The 22,576-nt window shown below is 50.1% G+C and overlaps 1 protein-coding gene across 3 annotated transcripts in view; it reads left to right on the forward strand.

Annotated features, from left to right (window-relative positions):
* The window catches only part of USP48 (ubiquitin specific peptidase 48), a 30,195-nt gene extending 8,125 nt beyond the window's left edge, over positions 1-22,070 (forward strand). For 2 of the 3 annotated variants that reach the window (XM_075114110.1, XM_075114111.1), the window contains exons 10-27: positions 776-901; positions 3,006-3,155; positions 5,739-5,939; positions 7,335-7,449; positions 7,592-7,722; positions 9,099-9,170; positions 12,225-12,349; positions 12,508-12,630; positions 14,436-14,497; positions 15,022-15,132; positions 15,767-15,897; positions 16,134-16,240; positions 18,369-18,473; positions 18,898-19,053; positions 19,272-19,397; positions 19,810-19,858; positions 20,123-20,149; positions 20,250-22,070. In XM_075114110.1, coding sequence (XP_074970211.1) covers positions 776-901; positions 3,006-3,155; positions 5,739-5,939; positions 7,335-7,449; positions 7,592-7,722; positions 9,099-9,170; positions 12,225-12,349; positions 12,508-12,630; positions 14,436-14,497; positions 15,022-15,132; positions 15,767-15,897; positions 16,134-16,240; positions 18,369-18,473; positions 18,898-19,053; positions 19,272-19,397; positions 19,810-19,858; positions 20,123-20,149; positions 20,250-20,272 — 1,940 coding nt within the window. In that variant the 3' untranslated portion in view covers positions 20,273-22,070. The remainder of the gene's footprint in view (positions 1-775; positions 902-3,005; positions 3,156-5,738; positions 5,940-7,334; positions 7,450-7,591; positions 7,723-9,098; positions 9,171-12,224; positions 12,350-12,507; positions 12,631-14,435; positions 14,498-15,021; positions 15,133-15,766; positions 15,898-16,133; positions 16,241-18,368; positions 18,474-18,897; positions 19,054-19,271; positions 19,398-19,809; positions 19,859-20,122; positions 20,150-20,249) is intronic. The other variant, XM_075114112.1, reaches the window with a different exon arrangement.
* Positions 22,071-22,576: the final 506 nt, after the last annotated feature.

The following is a 22,576-nucleotide window of genomic DNA, read 5'->3' on the forward strand; positions in this document are numbered from 1 at the left end:
AAAGTATTTGGGGAAAATGCAAATAAAGAGTGTCTAGGAAATCCCCTGGATGGTGTGGTGGGAGAGGCACGTGAATTTTTGCAGAATTTGGGAAAGACCGACACTTAATATGTCAGTGTTCCATTTAGAGTTTGACCTATGGAGGGTTGTTCCTTTATAGGTTTTTTAAATAAAAAAACTGGTTGATTTTTGATTTTTGAAGCTGTAGCTGTAGATAGGTGTGTTTTCCTTGCCTGGAGTCCATCTGTAAATGGCAGCCCTGGCACCGTGAGTTTATATCACACCACCAGCTGCTCTGAAGTGACTGTTTTCACGGCTCTTTGCTCCATAGGAGCTTTTTACCCCAGAGAAGGCCCCGTGGTTTTTTTCACATAGGCAATCACCTGTAAATAAGATTTTCTTCCCTGATGATTTGACTCTGTTCTTTGGTGTCAGGACACCAGAACAAGAGGCAGAGGGGAGAAAGGATGTTTTTGCAAGAGCTGCTTTTGGCTCTGTGAGGTTTTACTGGGGAGAGAAGAAAGGCTCTTTAGAGGGCGGTTCAGAGCAGGCTCCTAATTTTAGACCCTTTGAATTACCCTGCCTCCAGAAATGCTGGAGGGATTTGGGTCCTGCTTTGGGACACAGTTTTGGCTCATGCTAAGTGCTTGGCAAAACGAGGCCTGGCAGAGCGTAGCAGAGAGAGGGAAGCCGGCTAGGTGGCAAACTCATCCCGTTAATGGAGAATCAGTAAGCGAGCTTGTGTGTTCATTATGTTTTGCCTTCTGTACCGCAGCGGAACCTTCTAAATCCCAGACTCGTAAACCGAAGTGTGGGAAAGGGACTCACTGCTCGCGCAATGCTTACATGCTGGTATACAGGCTGCAAACCCGGGAGAAATCTCTGACAGTCGAAGTACCAGGTAAGTGAGCTTTGACTCTCCTGGCCTCTGTCTTGCCTTGTGATGCTCCAGATGGGCCAGGAGTCGGGGTTTTGCTCAAAGCCGCTTCTGTGACCGCTGTCCGTGAGCCCCCAAAGGTGCCGTATGGCAACTCAGCGTCATGACTGGTGAAACCCCCAGGCTTTACTAGCACCTAAATAATATTAGCCTGATGATCCCACCCCCATGCCCACTCAGACCTTGCTGTCTTAACCAGCGAGGCGAGGTGCGAAGGGGTTAGGAGGAGATCGTCCCACTGGGAGCCGCATGCGGCGGCGGGAGCATTGGGATTCGCAACCACGATCCCGCAGGAGCCGCTCGGGTTCCTGAAGGTGAAGGAGAACAGCGTGGATAAATGCCATTGGTGGCGCATGTACTGTGCTGGAGGTGAATAATCCTGACAGATGTCAGGTTTCTTCTGCAAGTGCTTAATCTTTGCCATATTGAGAATAAATGGCATGAAAAAATCAGAGGATGCAAGCCCTTAACAGGGGTTTTGTATGAGCGTGTTCGTGTCTCGCTTTAGAATTACTGGGGGTGGCAGAAATCCCTGTAGGTTTGGCCTGTGGATTTAATGATGCTTCGTGTTTGTGTGCTACTTGATTGGAAAGATTAATTAGGCCCCTGGTGCTGATGGGGATGGAGGTGTGTTCTACCTTCTTCCCTCTTCTGCGAGGCGAGGAGAGTGGAGGTGGCATGTCCCCTTTGGACCTCTGCTCTTTATTCAGGCTACCTGGGTGCGGAGGGGGTCGCTCGTAGAGCTTTCCCCCCACCTAACAACGGCGCCAAACCTTTTCCAGCCCCACCACTACTAAAACCCACCCTCCGAGCCACGCAGCTTGGGGAATCAGTGCTAACTCCTGCCTCAGATCTGCGCTTTCAGTCTGTTTCCTGAGCCCTCTTGCGCTGCCTTTCATCCTACCCCTCTGCCCAAAACAATAACTCGGCAAAAGTCTCTCCACCCAGCTCCAAATTCCTGCGCGGCCCCGCGGTTGCCTTTGTTTCACGTGGAAGCCTGCCAGGGAACAGGGAGCGAAGGGCAGCAGTCGAGCCGTGCGGTTGCGGGGAGGTTTCATGCAACTGTAAATTTGAGGCATTTTGCTTTGATGCTGTTAAAAGCGGCTTTTCCAGGATGGTGGAGAGACATAACTTGGCTCTAGCCTCGAGGGGGTCAAGCTGGTTGGTCTTTAATGCTGAGTGTTCTCCCAAGATGGATATTGAGCTCTCTGGCTGCATGAGTGTTAACCTTTCTGGAAATATTTTAGCTTTTCAGAATACTTCTGAATAGGAGGGGCTTCAGATAAGCAGTGCTTTCCCCTTCCCTTACACCAGCCCTGCAAGGAAAGTGTTTTATCTTCTTTTTTTTTCCCCCTGCTGAGGTTTGCTGTGGTTGCCTTTTGTTTTTTTTTCCATCGGCAACAGCAAAAATTCCCGTTTCCCTCACCTTTCTGTCGATGCCAGGATCTGCTCCAGCTTATCTCCCGCCTCCTGAGAGCTTTTTGCCTCTGGGTTCGCATCGTGCTCAACCCCTCTCGCTGAGATCACGCGTGCCTGTGTGGCTGCGTGTCAGGACAGGCTTCAGGTGTAGCAGTAGGGCGAGAAGCTCTTGCTTCTGCCCTGGGAATGACGGGTCCTTGGCAGCAGAGAGGAGCTGCTCTCGGTGGGAGGCAGAGAAATGGCTGGAGCGAGAGGAAGAGCAGGGCAGGATTGAAGCAGGCAGCAAAGCGACCTGCTGTGCTCTGGCTCTGCAGCCTCTCGCCAAACCCCGTTGCACTTTGCGCGACTGCCAGCACTCGGCGTAGCCTTGTTAGCAAGCAAAGGATTTCTCTTAACGCAGCAACCGACACCGAGTAAATGATTTTCTTGCTGTTGTGCTGCGCAGGATAGTTGCATTTAATCATTTGCCACCGTAAATATTGGAGAGAGCGACGTCCAGGCGCTTGGCTTTCGGAAAGACCTTGTACGTCAGTAGCTGCATGGGGGAATTTTTAGGCTTGCTTGTTATCCCTAGATAACTGATCGCAGGGATAATTAACATAATTAGCATTTTACCTTGAAATGACTGCTTTTTCTTCTTTCCCCACAGCTTTTCTGCAGGAGCTGGTAGAGCGCGATAACTGCAAGTTTGAGGAGTGGTGCAACGAAATGGCCGAGATGCGCAAACAGAGCGTGGCCAGAGGCAAAATCAAACACGAAGAGGTGAAGGAGCTCTACAAAAGGTTACCCGCTGAAGCTGGTCTGTAAGATATTGTGGTAGTATTTTGTAGTAGACCGTTGTTAAGATTAGTAATGTTTTGTAACTAACCCACAACTCGCTTCTGTGGCCTGAACGCTTCGCTGGAAGGCATTAGCTGCAGCCTGCTTGGAAGAGGAGAGTGATCGCTGTCTGTTGTTGCTGTGTGCATGCTTAGGATCTGCTTCCCCTCTCTTGTTTTTCTGCCTTAACCTATTTTTCTCCTTCTTTTGCTCATTCTAACGGCCTCTGGCACTGCTAATTCCCTCTTGCTCCTTCCCCGTCAGTCAGTCCCCTGTGTGCTTCCATGCATTGTGACCATTTTCTTCTGCCTGGTGAGCAGCTGGTCTCGTTAGTGTTAGTAGCATCGAGGCAGAATAACTGGCCATCTCAGGTTCCCAGCTCACGTCAAGTTTGGGAGATGTTGATCCAAATTAATCGGCAGGTAACGGCACGAGAATGCCTGGCCTCCAGCAGAAAATTATTTGATTCATCCCTGCCAGTGCTTTGAAGCACCACGAAGCATCTAAGCTTCATAGCCCATACAATGAGGGCCTGAGGTTAATCCTTTCCTGCTACTCCTTGTGTCTTGTCCCCTTAGCGTTCTGAGCACAAGGATTTTTATTCCTCCCCCTTGTTTTCCTCTCCCATCTCCTTCAAAACAAGTGTAGGGGAACTTGCTCTGTCCATCCAGCATGGGGAATTTCTCTCCACTGTGTGCAACTCCTAAAAACTCCAGGACATTTGTAATTAAAGTCTTCAAAATGCAATTTAATTGTGTAGCCCGTTAGACAATTTGATTGTTAGCTTTTAATATTCATTGCCCAATGTTCAGAACTGGCAGTGAGACTCGAGTAGCCGAACAGCAGACTCCATGGCTCCCATAAATGTCTGCCTCTTCAATTTATGAACCCGGCTTTGCAGACAACGGGTGCTTAACTCACGAACAGGAGGGTGTCGCATCTCATCTTGCCGAGTCCCCGCAAGCCTGAGTGGTGCTAAAATGTCACCGTTAAATCAAAGTTGTGGTGGAGGCATGAATCTGCTGTGAGTCACCATTAAATAGGAGCAGCAAGCACAACTCCAGTGTGTTTTCTCTCCCCCTTAGCAGAAACAGAAGAGTTTTTCTCTTGGCCTTCTAACACGACAGAGGAATAAACCTCAAAAAGATGTTTTTTACGAGTGCAGGTAAAGCTCCTCGGCCCCAGTTTGAAGACGGCAGGACCTGAAGTGCCCTGAGGGCACCCACAGCCTGCTGCTGGGCACGTCCTGGGCACAGCAGCTTGCTAGCACAGCTGGAGGCAGTGTTATCTCAGTGCTGCTCTGGGTCCGATCCCGCAGGAGCTCAGGGCGCTCTCTGCAGCTGTGCAGACGAGTTTTCTGCCAGCTTTGTGTAGCCTGCCCCAGAAAAACGTACTTTCCGGGGGAGGCAGCTTTTATCCCAAACTAGCAAACCATTTCTGACAGCGTTGCAGTTCTCAGGAGGTCATGGCTGTGTATCTCTGATGGTGTTGCATAAGATTAAAATACTGCTGATTTATCCTGCAGAGAGGAGAGGATTTGAAGCCCAGTTTCACAAAGATCCAGTGCAAGCTGGAAGACAGAGTATTTTCCTCTAGCTCCTCTGTTGCTCCTTTGCATGAAACATTAAGGATTTGTGTTTGTTCGATAAATGTAACTAACGGTTATGTTTCCCCTCGGTTTCAGAACTGCCTGCCTCGTGTCAGCCGAATGGGTTTAATTTCCTCTCAATTTCCCAATCATCTCACAGAAGGGTTTCCACATTAACACTGGGTCTGGGTATCGAGATACAAGGGTTTCACCCAAAGCCATTTCACTGCTCTTACAGATGCTGACCCGCTCCTGAACCTTGGCTTTGAGGGAGGTGTTTCTCCTTTAGCAAACAAGGGCGAGCCTGCTGCTCTGTTTCAAAAAAAATCAGGCTCACCCTAAAAAATTGGAGCAAGTTTCCGTTTGCACTGTAAACCTTACAGTGTGCGAATGTTTCTCGCCCAGAGTTGTAAGAGCAGCCCAGAATAACACAGAAATTTTGGGCGCTGAAGGGACGGGGTGAGCGCTGACCTCCTCTCTTCGCTGCGGTTGCCTTTTATATTTCACTTTACCCTGATGAGCTCACTCTGTTATACAGAGAGCCTTTAATGTATGATCATAATTTAAATATTTTATCTGTCCCTTGATGGACGATAGGAAAACCTTCCCCTTTCCTCGACTACTCTCCAATAAGCCCCTGAAGGTTTAGCAGGCTGAAAGCACTCCCTTTCCTAGTTGGAGTGCTCTGCTGTTTCATATTGATTGCATGAATGCGAAATGACCGCTTGTTCTTGCACATCTTAATTCCACGTAGCTCCTGTCTTCTAAATCTGCGGTGCGGAGATGAGAATTGGATGAGGGAAGCTGTATCGGATGTTGGAAAACTTGTACCGCAGAGATTTAATCAACAGCAATAGCCTGTTAATTTTTAAAAGTACCGTTGAATATCAGAGTAATTACAAAATACCATCCGCTGCGTTGTGCGTTAGCTGACGCGTACGGGCTTGTTTCTCTCTGTGTTTTTTCCCCTCCCAGGTTCCCCGTACGACTTCATCTCCCTCGAATGGCTGCAGAAATGGCTGGATGAGTCTACTCCTCCAAAACCTATAGACAACACAGCCTGCCTGTGCTCGCACGGCAAACTCCATCCTGATAAAATATCCATTATGAAGAGGATATCAGAGTACGTGGCTGACTTCTTCTACAGGAGATATGGAGGAGGGCCGCGGCTGAACGGTAAGGTGTCGGGCTAGAAAACGCCCTCTCCAAAGCACATTCCTGTGCGCTGAACGTGTTTTGGAGCCGTGTTCTGGTCCCAGCCCCATTTTGGCCCATCCTTTATTATCGTATCTTTATTTCTGCGCATCGCTTTTGTGCTCTGCCGGTATTTCCAGGTGATTTTTCTTTTAATACCACTTAACTACATTAGTGTTCAAACAAGTACAGTTAGTCTGATTGCAGGGTCTGTTTCAGACCTGAGTTCTGCTCTGTCTAGGAAGAGCTGTGCGTGGAGGAACTTCTGAGAAAGCAGTGGTGCAGTTAGGTTAGAAAACATAATATTTGGATGGTTTTATGAAGTTGGTTCTAGAAAACAACAAAACCTGCACGTGCAACCCCCCAGACTCTCAAAAATGACTTTCCGTGCCTGCAGCGCCTACGGATCCTGCGCAGATCGCGTTTCGTGGAGCGTGTGGATCTGTGCTGCCTCTTGCCACCAGCCCGCGCTCCGGAGCAGCACGGACGTCTGCGGGCCAAGAGAGTCGCTTATTGTCTTTCACCTCTAACCTGTCCCGAGCCGCCTCGCCCGAGAGAAGCACGTACCTGTTAGCTTGTGTGCTTGTGTTGCACGCATCTGCCACGCATTTTGATTTTTGGGGTCAGCCCAGCCCCTACGGTCTTTGGACATCCCTTAATCAAGCCCCACGCTTAGTTTCTTTTACAAAGGAGCTCAGTAACTCCCACTGAGACCAAATTAGCTCAACTCTCGCTAGGAGCTTATAAGGAAGAAACGCAACCAGCAGAAACTGCTGTGACGCAGGCAGCCTTTGTAAAAAAGCAGGCCAGCGTTTATTAGTCAACTGGAAGATCGCCTGCAGGTTTTTTCGTTGAGTGCGGCTGGGAGGGATGGATCAGATGCGCCGTGTTCTCCGACCTGCTTCCCTGCCTGCGACCCTCTTGCTCCCAGATGAAAATAAATGCCAGCTGAAGGGTTTCCACCACTGTTGGTCTAGTGTAGCTTTGCAGGAGGGTTTTTTTTTCCTGGGTTTAGCTTGCAAATTGCCATGATACAGGGGTTTTCTCTTGTGTATGCCTAAACCGTCGTGCCTTTTGACTCCCATGTCTGTGTGTTGGCGTGACCTGGCTCGCAGCTGTAATTGCAAACTGGTGATACTGGCAGTGGAGAGCCGTGAAGCTAGCGGAACGGATCACACCTCATCTGAAGCGTCTTACGCTTATTTAAGCTTCAGATGTGGCCTGATCTGGCAGGAACCCCAGGGATCTTCTCATTTACATGTGAAATCTCCAGTCATGAGGCAGGACAGTTGGTACATACCTGTCTTGAGTGTGTTCAAACCAGCGAGAACCTCAGCCACACGTGCAATAAACTGTTGTTTCTTCCCCCCACCCCAGTCAAAGCACTTTGCAAGGACTGCGTGGTAGAAAGGTGTCGAATCCTGCGACTGAAAAACCAGTTAAATGAAGACTACAAAACTGTTACGAACTTGCTGAAGATAACAGTCAAGGGGTACGTAAGTCCCGACGCTTTCAAACGCTGTCAGAGGTTTTTTAGAAGTGCTTAAATAGCTTTTCCTAAAGATTTTACTGTCCGGGCTCCGAAGGAGACCAGAGTTATGATTTGCGTTGCCGACACTGTTCTCTCTCTGCAGGAATGATGGGTTTTGGGTTGGAAAGGCGTCCTTGCGGAGCTGGCGTCAGTTGGCTCTGGAGCAATTAAATGAGCAAGACGAAGACGCAGAGCACAGTAATGGAAAAATGAATGGAAATGCGCAAAACAAAGGTAGTTCTGCTGCTTGTAGAGACCCACCAGCTCTGACTGATACCTCCTAACAAAAGACACATCAGGTGTTCCTGTAGCTGTCTTGTTTCCCTTGTATGAGTAGGGAGGGAAAGATAATAAATCAAGTAAAAAAACTCCTTCATTTATGGAGCTTTTTATATGATAAGCTTCAAAACTGCTGGGTGGTCGTCATACCCAGAGAAGAAGATGAGGTAATAGGTAGTTTCGCAAGGCTGTGTAAAATTACTGCCCCCTACACGTGATCTTTTAATCTGCTTTTATCTGAATGAGAGAGCACAGGGGAGGAAGAAACATGAAGATCACCTTGGCGAAGGGATGAAGATGTTTATTGCAAAGGTCTGTGAGTGAAACAGCGCAGCTGGTAAAGCAGCTCTGGCAAAACACAGCCTAGGGAAAAAAAAATCACGAATTGGACTCTTTTCTATGTCCATGAGTCTGTGAGAATAGATGGGGTTTTTTTTAATTTGGCTTGTGCTCTTTAAACATTTGGAAATAGGATATTTTGTTGAACTTTTTGTTTCATAACTGAGGGCAAGAACCTTGTTTGAAGGAAAGCAGAGACAATCCGCTAATGGCATTGATCTCGGGCTGGTTGAAGGCTCTGAAAACAGTAGATACCGCAGCCTTCCTGGTAATATCCGTGAGCTGGTGCTGCTTCATTGAGAAAGGGGCACTTCTCTGCTGAGTTACCACTCCTCATTCATCGGTGGCAACCTCGGTTTCACAACAGGTTGCAGCTCGCAGTAGTACAGCTTGGATTGCTCACAAGCCAACTCGTTAGGCAGGTCGTTAGAGACTCTTACTAATCCATTATTGTGTTTATGACGCTCCAGTTCAGTGGCCAGCGCTTCTGTCTATGGTTCTTAACTATAATTTATACATTAATGTGGGGTTTGTCAAACCCCTGGCAGGCTCCCCTTAGTTTGTCAGGCAGCATCTGTTTTAGATCAGTATCCTCAAGGCAAAGAGTGGACTAATATTTTTGCCAGGAAGGTTTCTGCTCCCTGCACTCTTACCAAGACTTGTGTTTAGGTTAAACTCCGAGATCTTTGGGAGCAGTTGAACCCCTGTGGCGTTTTAGCTGTAACAAATGCGTCCTTTGTAATCCCACAAAGGACCGGCTTGTGCTCCACACAGTTCAAAGCGCTTCAAAGCACTCCTACGTGGCCTGTAGGCTGTAATCCCGCCTGCCCAGAGGCCAAGACATTTGAGAATAACAAATTTCCTTCCAAAGTTTCCCTTGGGTTAAGGGTTTTGCTGCCATTTGAAAGGCAACTGCGCTCCTTTCCCCCCAAGAATTTTCCTTTCCTTGGAAGAGGAACTTTGTGCAATCTTCTTGTGTTTTCTTTAATTAGGTGAATCAAATGAAGAGAAGAGAGAGGAGGAAGAGGAGTTAAATTTTAATGAAGACATTGTTTGCCCACATGGTAAGTCTCTACGGGGGATGGAGCTGAATGTATCTGTTGTTGCCCACTGCTCAAGACATTAACCTTGTAGCCTTTGCCCCATCTAAGGCCGACATGAATAGTTACTGAGGAAATGTGCTTAATTCTCATTTGCCTGGTCTATCTTGACACTCAAACTGCGACCTTTTATTTGCGAGCGCTGTCAGTCTGCAGTCCAGGTTTTGTAAGGCAGCGAAAGGGGTGTAAGCGCAGCGGAGCCTGGATGCTGCGGGAAATGCCGGGCTGCGGAAGCCAGCACCTCCTCCTCTCGCTAACGCAGCGACGTGACGGCGTGAGGGCAGCACCAAGGATCTGCCGCCACTTGGAAGCTCTGAAAGTGTTAGGAGCAAAAGGGGGGTGTAAGTCGGTCCAGGTGGGAGCTGAGAGTATCCATTTATTCTCTCGGTTTACATTAAAACAGGAGCACTTACCGAACAACTGCGGGCTTACCTGTGAGCGGCGGGCACTGCGAAGGGTATCGATTTACCGACCTGCTGTGCTTTGGTGTCTGTTTACATAACGCTTTGCCCGATGTTAGTTGTTTTGCTAAGTGACGGTTCGTTAACTACATCCTTGGCTACGCTGTTGTTTAAATCTCACCTTTTTTTTTTTTCAGCTTGTATGTCGCTCCCAGACATAACTCTGTTCTAGTAAGCTCCTGTTTGGAGGCATCAATTTCCCTGCCAGGGATGCTCGATCTTGTTCTTAGTAAGAAAGAAACATGCCATAGATTAGCAACACGCCTCCTGTCATCAAGGCTAATCAAGGATGTGGAGTAATGGCTTGATAAAGCCTCATTTTAAAGCAGAGTGTTTAAGCACTTTGTCACGGCGTTAGCTGTTTTTTAGAGCTTCTAATGCTGTATTTCCCGTTGCCGCGAGGCTGCTGCTGTTAAATGAAAAGCATGCAGCGTGGTGATGAAACGTTTAATGTAGCCAGGCATCATAAAAATAGGCAAATAGGCCTTTGAAAATATTATGCTGGTAAGTCGCTGGTTGATCTGTGACTTTGGGTCATATCAGAATAAATATTATTAAATATGGTGGCCGCTGGCAGGTCAGATTTCATCATCCGGAGCAAACCTCTGAGTACTCATGGAAAACAACCTTTCCACCTTTTAAAATTTCCCGCTGGAGCGTATCAGCAAATCTGTAGTCTCGGCCCTACAGCCTTCATTTTGCCGTGGAGGAAGTTCCTGCCTTCATGGTAGGCTCTGGAAAAGCCAGCGCTTTATCTGTGAGGTCTGGCTGGCCTCCAGAAATGCCACCCGGGCCTTCCCTTAAGAACTCCCTTCGCATCTTTTGCTGCAATTTCTTGCTCCCCAGTAGCCGCCCGACACCAGCGAATAATTTTTTCCAGATACTGCGTTAAGGCTTCTTTGATCCGTGCCCAAAACACCTCCCTGGACCGCGGGAGGGGGAAGCAGGGTCAGCAGCGGTTAGGATCATCATCTTCCAGATGGCAAAGCAGTTGTTCCCCACACACCCAGATCTGATTTTTCCACCTCTTTTACTCAACAGCGTGGTAATTGTTTTCATTAATCACGTGGTGTCAAGGAACTTATTTGTACAAGCTCAGGTTTTTTTCCCCCATCCTTGCTGGCTCTGGAAAGCAGCTTGGTCCTGCCTACTCATATGATAAAGCTGGTCCACTTGGTCATGTTTGATGAAGAAGAAGTGGCCGAGTGCCACATCAAGGCGGTCCAGCCCGACCTTTGTTTATTAGAGGAAAAGCAGGAGGGGAGCGTTGCTATTTTTTCCTTTCGGGGCTGGCAGAAATCCAGGCTTGGCTGGGGCGAGGAAGGCTGGCGGGTCCGTGGGCTGAGGAGCTGCTTGTAATGTTAAAGAGCTACTGGAGAGTGGGGAGGAGGAGCCTTTTCTCCCTGGCTTCTTTCTGTAGCTCTTCAGGCTATAGAAAAGCAGATAATAAGGTATCGTGCCCTTTGCTGGACGCTGCTCAGCGCCGCGACTTTGCGGTTGCTGTTTTCCTTTCCTCTTGCTGGTGAAATCCATGTTGAGGCGTGAATATTCCCATGCCGCATCCAAATCCGGTTTGCCTCTCGGTGTTACAACGACCGTTCCTCTTACTTCTCGCTGCGACTGCGTGTAGCTCAGCCGTGCCTTGACTTCCCAGCTGCTGTCTCGTAGGGAGACACGGTTTTGTTTTCCCCTCAGCAACCACCAAGCCTGCAGGCGGGTGGCTGGTTGGATCCCTGAGCCCTCGCCTTCTCCGCTTTTGGTTTTGTTCCAAGCCTTGTTTGTCCGCTGGCCGTGCGTACACATGGTGTCCAAATGCGCGAGCGTGACCTTTCTGCTGCTTCTGTCGCTAAAATGACAAGCACAAATGCCTCATGCTAAACTCTTCTTCGGGGGTGTTTTTTTGAGCTACTTGAGCATCAGGATAAATAATACAGCGGGCAAGTCATCTGGGGGATAGCTGGTAAACCTTGCTTCGTCTCTTCGCACCCCAGTTCTTCCCTAGAGCGGATCTAGGGGGCGAAATCTGTCCTTTGCAGATTCTGAGGTGCTTGGGTAAGGCACCTGAAGCCGCCTGAGATTATACAGCAGTAGTTTTGGTTTTCAAGGGTGCGGAAAGTACCTGGCTCCTGTTTCCTGGGGCACGGGGTTAGTCTGCAGCTTGGTAAATGGAGTCGCCATAAAAACATGGCTGTGGACAGCCAAGATCAGAAGACAGTAGCCCTGTGCCCTCTTTGGCTTGTCCGTGCTTTTCTGAGCATCTCGTTCCCGCCGCTTGTATTTGATCAGCTGCCTGGGTTCGTGAGCTTTGAAATCTAAAGGACATTTTTATGAATTAAAGTCATATTATTTTTTTCATGTTTAAACAAGGAAATGATAAAGAAGTTGAAGGTGACTTTGTGTATTGGTTGCGCTCTTTTTTGCTGACATGGTGTTGGCTGATAAGTGCGTGAATATCTTCCCCCACATTTATACCCCGTAATCTTGTAAATCTAGTTAGGGCTGCAAAACATCGCCGAGTGCGTCAAGAGCAAAGCCCTTCTCTCGGCTCTCTCTGCAGGTGACCTGTGCATATCCGAAAACGAACGGAGGGTGGTTTCAAAGGAAGCCTGGGAGAAACTCAAGCAATATTTTCCAAAGGCCCCTGAATTCCCAAATAACAGAGAGTGCTGTTCCCAGTGCAAGGTATTTGCCAAATAACGTTGCGCTTTTGTTGACTGTAAATACACGGTTGTATTTCTGGTTTTCTTTTTAATATGACCCAGCGCAGTGCAGGAAAGTAACGTCACCTTTGAAGAGCAGCCAGGAGCTGAAGCTGTGGTCTAATTAACTGTTTCATGCAGATTTTGGAGCGTGAAGGGGAGGAAAACGAAGCTCTGCATAAGATGATGGCCAGCGAGCAGAAGACTTCTCTCCAGAACCTGTTTCATGATAAGTGCAGACCTTGCCTGGGCAGCTGGCCTCAGGTATGGGGAGGAGTGCAAGGGGGGGAATGTAGCGGGGCTTGGGGGAGGGTTTTATTAGCTTTTATCCCCCTCTGAAATCTTATTTCACCTGCAAGAGAGAGGATTGCCTGATAACCGCTCGCCTGGTCCGAGTGAGACCATGCCTGCGCTGGGAAGCCCGTGCCAGCGGAGCTCACACCGCTGTGTTGTGCCGAGGTGTGATTTCCCCCGATTAGCCGTGCTGGCGCGAAGCCCTGCTAAAGATACACGAGAATGGCTCGTGTGCCAACATAGCTGTCGCTGGCCCGGAGTCAGCTAGATAAGCAGCAGCAATATTGCTGCTGCGGTTACATCCGTCCCTAGAAGGACTGAAAAGGTGTAGCTGTGCTGGTGGAGGCGGCTTTACACCGCCCTCCGTCTGCCTTCCCATCCAGGCCAGGCTTTTTTTCCCCGGTCAGACAAAATTCCTGCATGCTCCAGCATCCTCCTGCATCCTGAGAGCTCAGGGGGAGCTCCCCTAAACACTAAAGTCCTGGAAATAGGAGTGATGGTCCTGCAAGAGCTTTCGTACCGGCTTCTCCCCCGTACGAGCCTGCAGCTCTCCAGGACTTTCTTGGGGCTTCGAAGTGGCTGAAAAGAAATGGCACAAGCTGTTGGCACCACGCCTTGGCTCCTGGACGTCTCGTGGCGCTGATTAGCGATTGACTCTCGGACCCTGCCAAGCTGCTTTGGCAGGTGCCTGCCGCGGTCGCTGCTACGTGTGAGGGCAGCCTGCTGCTCTCGGGTGCCTTCTCCAGATGCGAATAAATATTGAGGTCAGCACGGATCCGTGTCTCAGAACCGGGGAGCCCCAAAAGGGTTTAAATGGGAAACGCTCTGTGCTGAGCGGGAGAGCTGCCAGGTCCTGCCGGCGGTATTTAAGGGTAGCGTCTGGTTAGGTCTGCTTTTGTGGCTAGAGTAGGTGATGGAAAGCTGGAGCCCATCACTGTGGGTCAGCTCAAAATACAAGGGTGTCTCCAGGCAGCTAAGCTACATCCTCCACTCTCTTTGGATTTTGCAAGGGAGCGTGATAAAAAGGAGCTTTGTTGAAAATTCCTCATCCAAAACAGTTGAGGTTTGGGGAAGAAAATAAGCGGAGCGGTTTAATCTAGAGGAGATCAAGGGAGATTAAAAAAATATATATATTCCTATGGTGTGCTGAATTTTCCTGCAGAAAAATGGAGTGAGCCCCAAAATCTGCGTCAGGGAAAGTGGTGAGGACAGGTGAGCAGGGAAGTGACTTTGTCACCCAGCTCTCAGGATCTGGGTGGTTTCTTGTCGAGGAGCAGATTATCTAATGGCAGATCAGTTGGGACAGGAAAACAACGCTTTATCCTAAAACCGCTGCCTCAGGAGGGTGCACAGCTGCAGTTTTTGAATCGGTGCTGCTGCCAAAAGGAGCAGCTTCGGGATTTTGATGGGTGAAGCAAATGAGGCAGGTAGGGGTTGTCTCACCCCAGGCCTGTGGGGGCACGGAGCTGCATCTGCTGTAGCCCCCGAGTAGCCAGTGAGTGAAAACACGGTGCTGCTCCGGGGAAATGACCATTTCCTGCTGTGAGTTAAAGATAATTGCATCTAAGGCTAAATTAACTTTGTAATAAACACGAGATTAGTGATGTAAGTGCTTAGTACTTGATCCCAAATTATTTTACTTGGCTTTCCCAGCGCACTCGGCTGGAGTTGTCATGGTAAAACACCGAGGTCTCTAAGAGAATGAACGCTGCAGAAAAAGCTGAACAGCCATTGCTTCTAAAAAAGACCCTTTTTTTATTTCTTTTCACCTCCAGGAGACAGATGAGCTGTATATTGTTTCGCAGTTCTTTGTAGAAGAATGGAGGAAATTTGTCAGGTAACTCGGCTTGAGGTTTTTGGTGCTTTTTATGCCTTTTGGAAGGGGGTGGGGGGGCTGCAGATAATGATTTTGCTTTTGAATCCTGGTGCGGTGTGTAGTTACCTGTGGTTTGCCCTTGTGGAAACAAGGAAGCCGATTTTTGCAGGACTCGTATCAGTTGTAACACACTGTAAGAAACTGAGTTTCCTTGTTTACCATGTCTTCACCAGATGGTCAGATTAGATGGTAACCTGATTACTGTTTTCATCTGTCTGGAGCTGTGTCCTATAAGCAAAGGTCACCGCTCCGTCCTGTTTCCACGGGCTGTTGGTGGTAGGAGATGGAAATCTCCGCTCGATAGAGTAATTTTGCAACGCACAGGAGCGCCGATCTGATTTCCTCGTCAGTAGTAGTTTAACGTTCCTTGCTGGAGTGCCTTCTGTAAAAGTTCACCTGTGACTTCTTCGTGGCTGCCTGCGGAGTCATGGGGTTTGTGAAATAACCCAACCAAGCTCGCAAACCTCTTCCCTTTGCCCGCGCAGGAGGCCGACGCGATGCAGCCCCGTGTCCTCGGTAGGGAACAGCGCTCTCCTCTGTCCCCACGGGGGCCTCATGTTCACCTATGCTTCCATGACCAAAGAAGACTCCAAACTGTGAGTTTCTTCTCTTCACGTGTCCGCCTTTGCCCGGTGCCTTCGGCTCTCACGAGCCTCGGGGAACGTTCCCAAAGGCTCGCTGAGCTGCAGTGACACGAGGAGCAAATGCTTTCCTGTGAACAAAATTAACAGTCACTTTTTCAGGCCCACCTTAGCCTTCATGTAAGGAAAGACCTATGTTGTCAGAGGATGCTGGGTCAGGAAGAGAGAGAGCTTACTTCAGCTTGGCTAGTTTCTAACAATAAATTACCCTGAATTTGACCGGGGCGTCGGAACATCCGGCTTCCTTATGATTTGCTTTCCGTGAGACTTGCCCCTGGAGCGCTGGACGCTGAGCTGGAGTTCATGCTCCGTAGCGTTGCTTCTGCAATGATGCAGAACTAAAAGTAGGAGATCTTCCACTCTCCTCCTCCGTCCTCCCTCCAGCGTGACTGGAGCATAACAGAGTCACTAATAACGCGCTACTGTTGCCCTTATCTTGGGCGTACAGACCCTCCCGTGTAGCTGGAGTTACAGATTGATTTTGCAGCTTTTCTTTTATTAACAGACTGAAAAGAAAAGGGGAGGCTGTTCAGGAACGCGGGGCTTGGCTTTTCCATGTCATAAAGCACGTTCTTGTTCCTTTGCACAGTATAGCTCTAATATGGCCCAGCGAGTGGGAGAGGATTCAAAAACTCTTCGTTGTGGATCACGTCATCAAAATCACCCGAACGCAGGCTGCCGGGGCAGACCCTGAGAGCGCACTTTACACCTCTGAGCCCCGTGAGTGAATTTTTACCCACCGTCTGTGCTCTGTTCTTTTGCTAATTGGTGTAGACTCCCTGGTAAATGGCTCTTTTTTGGATAAAGGGTCAGATCTGAGGGGATCAGTGGTAAACACGGAGCTTGGCAATTCCCCTGGTTATGTGATCCTCTCCGGGTCGGTGGTGAGAGGCATCAGGCAGGTGCCTCCAAGGAGCAGAAGCAATTAAATGCATTTTTCCTTTGTGCCTTCCCAGAACTCTGTCCAGAGTGCAGAGAAGGGCTGTTATGCCAACAGCAGCGGGACTTGCGTGAGTACACCCAAGCAACCATCTACATCCACAAAGTGGTGGATAATAAAAAGGTACGGGCTCTCTCCCTCGGTCCTTGCTCATCCTGGCTCCGTTTCCCTTCACGGAAGCTGCACCGAGTACCCAAATAACGATGCTAAGGCGGCGGCGAGCCGGCCGTCGCAGCCTGCCGCGGCCCCGCGGGGTTGGGACCTGCTGGGGGGGATGCCGGCTGGCCGGTGGCGGTGGGCAGGGCTGCTCTCTGCGGGCAAAAAGCACCCAGCTCCGCGACCCGTGGAAGCGATCGCTTTGGCAAAAATAGCAAATGGGAAAATTCTGGCTGTAGCTGCTCTGAGAATTTGGCCTCCTTGAGGCTTCCTTTTGCCAAACCGAACCCTTCGCGTTATCAGGCATCTTCACGGATGTTGCCTAAAATAATCAAAGCTATGAACGTTGTAAGCGCTTCTGTCTTCATAATCGTGTTAATCAGGCTCTACCTGTTCTCCTCCCCCTCCAATATTTGTCATTTACTTTCTTGGTTGCTCAAGTGACATTTATTCCTAGATAGAAATAAGCTCTTCAACCTCCATGCTGATGAAATAGCAGTGAACTTAGAGATGGTTTTCCAGATCCCCTACGAAGCTGTGAATTATGTCTCTGCTTTACCGCTGTCTTAAGGGATCAGTATCAGGTGTAGAATTGGCTTTACAGGTACCCGAAAGCTAGTTAAGTCAGTCCTCCTTAGGGCTTGTTTTATGCTTTAAGGGGGAAACCAAGGCTCGTGGGCAAACTCAAAGATGTTCCCTGCATCTTTGCAGCGTGGGGTTGGTTTTTTTTTATGCTTCTCATTGATTTCCACCTCCCTGCCGATCTAAGGGAGGAGCCGGAGCCTGGAGATCTGCAGGGCGCCGGAGCCTGGGCGGGTTTCTGCCTCGGTTGTGAGATGCAGAGCATGCAGCACATCTTGAGCCATAGCTACAGGCTTTCAGCCTGACTCGAGGCTGAATCCTGGGGCTGTATCCTGGCTCTGGTGCAGAGGAGGGCTGTGCGTTTGGGGGTTTTGGTTTGTTTTTTTTTTTCCTGGTGCTGGACAGAACTGCGCTCACACGTGGGGCTGGCAAAAAAACAGGCAGCTATTCTTTGCTGAGCAGCTGGAGTTGGAGAGAGGGGGCGAGAGCTCGCCTGCGAGATCCCTCATTAACAGGGCAGGCTCGGCGAGATGCGAAGCAGCAATAACGCCCGCCAGCAGCGCGGCAGCACTGCCAGCGAGGGTTGCGGACGGTGGTGCTCGAAGCTGCTGCTTCCTTCCCTGCTGCTGGTTTTGATTTGCAAAGTCAGGGAGCGTTTCCCATCCCGTCGCCCCTGCTCTTCCCCCCTCTGCAACCCCCGGGTACCTCCTTCGGCTGCGAGAGGGAAGTCACGGCCGTACAAAATCGGTGTAGAGCGGCACTGCTGGAATCCGGAGGGCTCTGGGGAGGCTGCGGTTGGTGCTGGATGTTTGGGAGCTGGGGTTGCATCGTTAATTGCAAATACATAAAGGGAGAAGCGAGCTCTCAGGCGTCCAGGATGGAGTGCGTGCCGGTCTCCTGGGCTCCTGCAAACCCCAGCTCCAGCCGAAGCGTGGATGTGAATTCACATCCGGCAGATCCCCACCTCCTGGAGTGACTTATTCAGAACTGAATGTCCTTTTTATTTATATGCTGGTATAAATTATTTAGATTTCATTTACTTACAACCTCCAGACCCATAAATAATGGTGCTGAGTGCCTCCATCGGTCTGCTGCAGGGATGGATAAGTGTCTAATTTACAGATAATATTCCTTTCTCCATGTTAGGGCTTTCATAATACACTTAAATGAACCAGAGAAGCAGCCAGCTAATGGGAAAGAAATCAGTCCAGGCCCCTGGAGACTTTCCCTTTGCCTAGAGAGGAGGGTAGGTCCTGAACCACAGGAAGCACCTGCAATTCAAGAGAGAAGCTTGTTCTCCTGAGTCGAATCCCCCCGTGGTTTGATGCAGCTGGGGAGGGGTGGAGAAGACTTTGCAGAGCACGTGGAGCAGATCCCTGGGTGGTTCCTGCTCTGCCTCCGTTCCTTGCACCGAGGTGCCATCCTGGAGGTCTCTGCAAGCTCTTTGCCGTGATGTGGCAGTCTGGGTTGATGCTGTCGGGTTAGTTATGGAGAATGATTTTTATGACTTCAGGTAATGAAGGATGCTGCTCCAGAGCTGAACGTGAGCAGCTCAGAAGCTGAAGAGGAAAGGGAGGAAAACAAGCCAGAGGGGGAACAAGACCCAGATTTTAACCAGGTAGAGATCAAACATACTGCCAGGTTACTTGGTTTTTGCATCGTCCTCTCGAGTCAGCATGATGGGATAGCCGCCCTCCTCTGTTTACCGCTAGCAGGCAAAACCAACAGTCTTAAATTGTCATTTTAATGGTCATACCGCACCATCGCTTTGGTTTTGGAGAGATCAAACAGGGATGGTGACTCGTATGCTTGGCTGTGCACCCACCCCACGCTAGTGCTAGAAGCAGGAACCGAGGTTTCGAGGCAAGTCCTCCAGTCCTCTTGATACTTGCATGCGGCGGTTCGCGTTCCAAGGGGCTGTTCAACGCTTCGCGCCTTCCCTCGCATGACCAACTCTCCCAAAGCGCAGTCCGGGGTACAGGGAGGTTGTACTTCCCGCTGATCCCAGACTCAAGCTCCTGGTTTTTGCCTCTTGTTTCTAGACCAACGGTGGTGCAAAGCGCCAGAAGATCTCGCACCAGAGCTACGTCACGTACCAAAAGCAAGGCATCAGGCGAAGCACCCGGCACCGGAAAGTCAGAGGGGAGAAAGCGCTGCTTGTTTCTGCTAATCAAACACTGAAGGAGCTGAAAATACAGGTAAGGTGTTTTTCCTCCAAAGAATGAGTCGTCTCCAGTAAGAAAACACAAAATGAGGAGCGCGTGACTGGGAGGGGACGGGGGGGAAGAGTATAAAAATCCCACGGGGCGTCGCAAGGTGCGTGTTGCTCTTCTAAACGTGCTGTTTTTGCGTAGCTCAGCGGTATGGTTTCTCTTCCCTCCGCACAAAATCAGCGTGTCTCATTGTGTTGGCACAGATCATGCATGCATTTTCAGTTGCTCCCTTCGACCAGAATTTGTCGATCGACGGGAAGATACTGAGCGACGACACCGCAACGCTCGGCAGCCTGGGAGTCATCCCCGAGTCCGTCATTTTATTAAAGGTAACGTGAGAGTGTGGCTGCCGAAAGAAAATCCAATAAAGCAGGGAATTGAAATGGTTTTTGTACAACCAAAGAGAAACGCACGGTGGTGAGTGTGAAAACCACCAGGCGTGGGACGTGCCCACGCGTGGCTGCTTGGTAGCCTAATTTAACAAGTTCCTCCTCCTTGGAGGAGGAAAACCCTCTTTCTCTCTTAGAGAGGATTTCTTAGCTGGCCTTTGCTGCCGAGCTGTGCGCGTAGCGGCCCAGAATACAGCTACGCTAGGGAGCGAGTCCTCCCCTCTTGTTCCCAGACAGCGTTTGGGCAAGAGACCCGTTCCCCACGCCCCTCGAGCAGGACCGTGACCCGATCAGACCTGAACTCCCAAGCGAGGTGCCCTGCTCGTTAATCCCCTGCCCCGCTGTTTTCCAGGCTGATGAACCAATCGCAGATTACGCGGCGATGGACGACGTTATGCAAGGTGAGGGGTGGGGCGGGGGGCGACACGCCCTGGAAGGCTTTGGGGTTCGGGGAAGGTGCCTCGCCGCTGTGATTTTTGGGGGAGGTGGTGGTGGCCAAGGGCTGCGGTGGGTTTGAGTTGTGAAGGGAGGAAACGGAGGTGTTGAAGGTGTCCCTCTTGCTCTCAACGGGAGATTCGGCGGTACGCCGCTGCTCAGACAAAGATCTTTTTAGAAGCGACCATCAGGAGACTTCTAACGCCATGCCTTTTTCTTTCCATCCCCAGTTTGTATGCCTGAAGAAGGATTTAAAGGTGAGTCTGGGCTTCTTTTCTCCCCCCCTTTTTATTTAAACCCACGCTAACTTCATCCCGTCAGTGCCATCATCTTTCACCGGTTGTCTTTTCGCCGCAGGGACTGGTTTACTTGGACACTGATGGTTTTCTAAGCGTTGGCAACAGAGGAGCGACCAGAAGGGAAGAGGATTTTGACATGGTAGGGCATTAAAAGAAAAAAATCAAAAGGTGGATACAGGACCGAACTCTTTGACTCTTCCAGAAGGCAGAAACCCATTCTGAAATGACTGGTCGTCGTCCCCCCCCCACAAAACAAAAGAAAAAAATGCCTTATGTCAAAGCAGATTGCACTGAAGGACACCCTGCCTTCGAGAGAACGTTCCCGATTTTATATTTAATAAAGCAACAGGAAGGTTGGAAAGTTTTTAGCAGCAGTGAGAGCATATCGTGTTTACAGGCGAGGGAGACGGAGGCATTCTCGTGTATTCCCCGACTCACATCCCGCGCTGCGCTCGTCGAAAAGGGGTCGTAATCCAGTAGATCAAAAACATCTTGATCTGTTCTCGAGTAACTTTAGGCGTAACCTGCTTACAGATAATCCTGTCTTTGATCCACTATTACTCTTTCAGTACAGCATGGAAGTAAAGAAATTGTTACTTGTGAGGAATGTCTAGCTCTTTCAGAACAAAAACCCTTCATCTATTTAACTCAAAATGTGCTCTGCCTCCGAAAGCCTTCCCGCGCGGAGGGGCCGGGGAGCCGCCTCCCTCGCTGCCCCCGCCGGCTGAAAAAGCCGTTCGCCTTCACTTCCAAACGTTTGATGATCTCTCAGTAACCGCCTGGTCTTTCTCTGTGAACTGTGCTTGGTTTTTTGTTGTGGGTTTTTTTTGTTTTTTTTTTTTAAAGGAACGTGGGGTATTTTAATGACTTTTGATAACATCTTTTCCTCCGGTCCGGGACTGCCAGGAGCGCTCTTCCCCAGGGCTTGGGGAGGGGGCGAAGGGAGCGTGGGTGGGTGGCGTGTCTCCCATGGGAAGAGGTTTTTTTCCCCCCTCTATTCTTGTTTTTCAGGAATGCACTAATAATTCTTTGGGTTTTTTACTTCTGTAGCTCCCGCAAAGGATCCCTCCCCGTTGCCTGTTAGTAGCAGGAAATAACGTACTGCTTCCAGACTTAAAAATAAGGGCACTCTCAAGGTATCTCCAACAAAATTAAGACGTTTCCTCTTCCTTTTCAGCCTTTTAAACTTGTTTCCACGGCAAAAGGTGATGCGGAGAGTCGGGTTGCTGCCATATCAGCTTTATTTTTTTAAAAGACTGCAGGAGTTCGGGGCTGTGAGAAGAGGGGAGGGGGACGCGTATCCCAGCCCCACCACCTCGCTAGCATTTAAAATAAACGTCACCTTTTTATCCGAAGAATCGCAGCAGCCCTTGGCCGAGCGCGGGGGCTCCGCCGGAGCAGCTGGCCTTTGGGGCAGTGGGGCTCTTTTTTGGGGGGGTTTGGGGCAATTTGGACCCGCGTATTCTTTCCCAAGGTAAAGATGTCGGCAGGAATTTGGCGCGCCGAAGCCCCTCCATCCTTCAGGAAGGGGCAGGAGGTTTTCTTCTTCCCAGACGGAAGCACTCGCTTGTGTACATATTTCCTGGAAATTATGTTGGGTTTTTTTTTCCAATTTGCTGTTAATTTCTTTTCTAAATGTTACAAAAACTCTCTTCCTTGAGCTTATAACGTTACAAAATTTAAAGTCTCTAAACTCAGCGGGAAGGAATGAGCCGGGGCCGGGCCGCTGTTTGAGAAGCGGTGCCGCGGCATCGCCCTCTCTCACGCAGGCCGCAGGTACAAGATGTGATCAAAGGCCCAGTTACCGTTTTGTCTGTTATTTGCGAACATTATCGAAATAAAATTGTCTTTTGAGCTGTGGAAGCCTTATTAAAGCACATACACGTCGTCTGTCTTGTATTTTAACACCTCACCTAAAGGATGGGGTTTTATTACGCTGCACATGCCGCTCCGGGTCATTCCTAAAAGGCGGTGGGGGTGCCGCGGGGCCGGGCTGGGAGCGAGCGGGATGCCTCCGGCGCGGGCATCCCGGCACCCTTGGCCCGCCGGGCTGGTTGTCGTTGAACCCTCGGCCGTGCTCAGCCGCGCCGCGGGGGAAGCACCGGCGTGTGAGGGACGGTTTCGGTGTCCCCCGTGCCAGCACCTCGCGTCCCACTCCTTCCCCGCTGGCACCCGGAGCCTGCGCCAGCCGTTCCGCGAGGGCCCCGGGGCCGGGTGTCCCTCCCGCAGCCGCGATGGCCCCGGGGGGAGATGGGTGCTGGGGGGGGGGGGGGGGTAACCAAAGTCATGGGTGCTGATGGTGGGTGCTCAGGGTTGGGGAGGGGGGTGGACAGACAGAAGGTGGTACCCGGGGTAGCAGGGAGGGATGGGGGAGCGCCCTGGGTG

This window comes from Phalacrocorax aristotelis, chromosome 19 (assembly GCF_949628215.1).
Source record: "Phalacrocorax aristotelis chromosome 19, bGulAri2.1, whole genome shotgun sequence".
Lineage (NCBI taxonomy): Eukaryota > Metazoa > Chordata > Aves > Suliformes > Phalacrocoracidae > Phalacrocorax > Phalacrocorax aristotelis.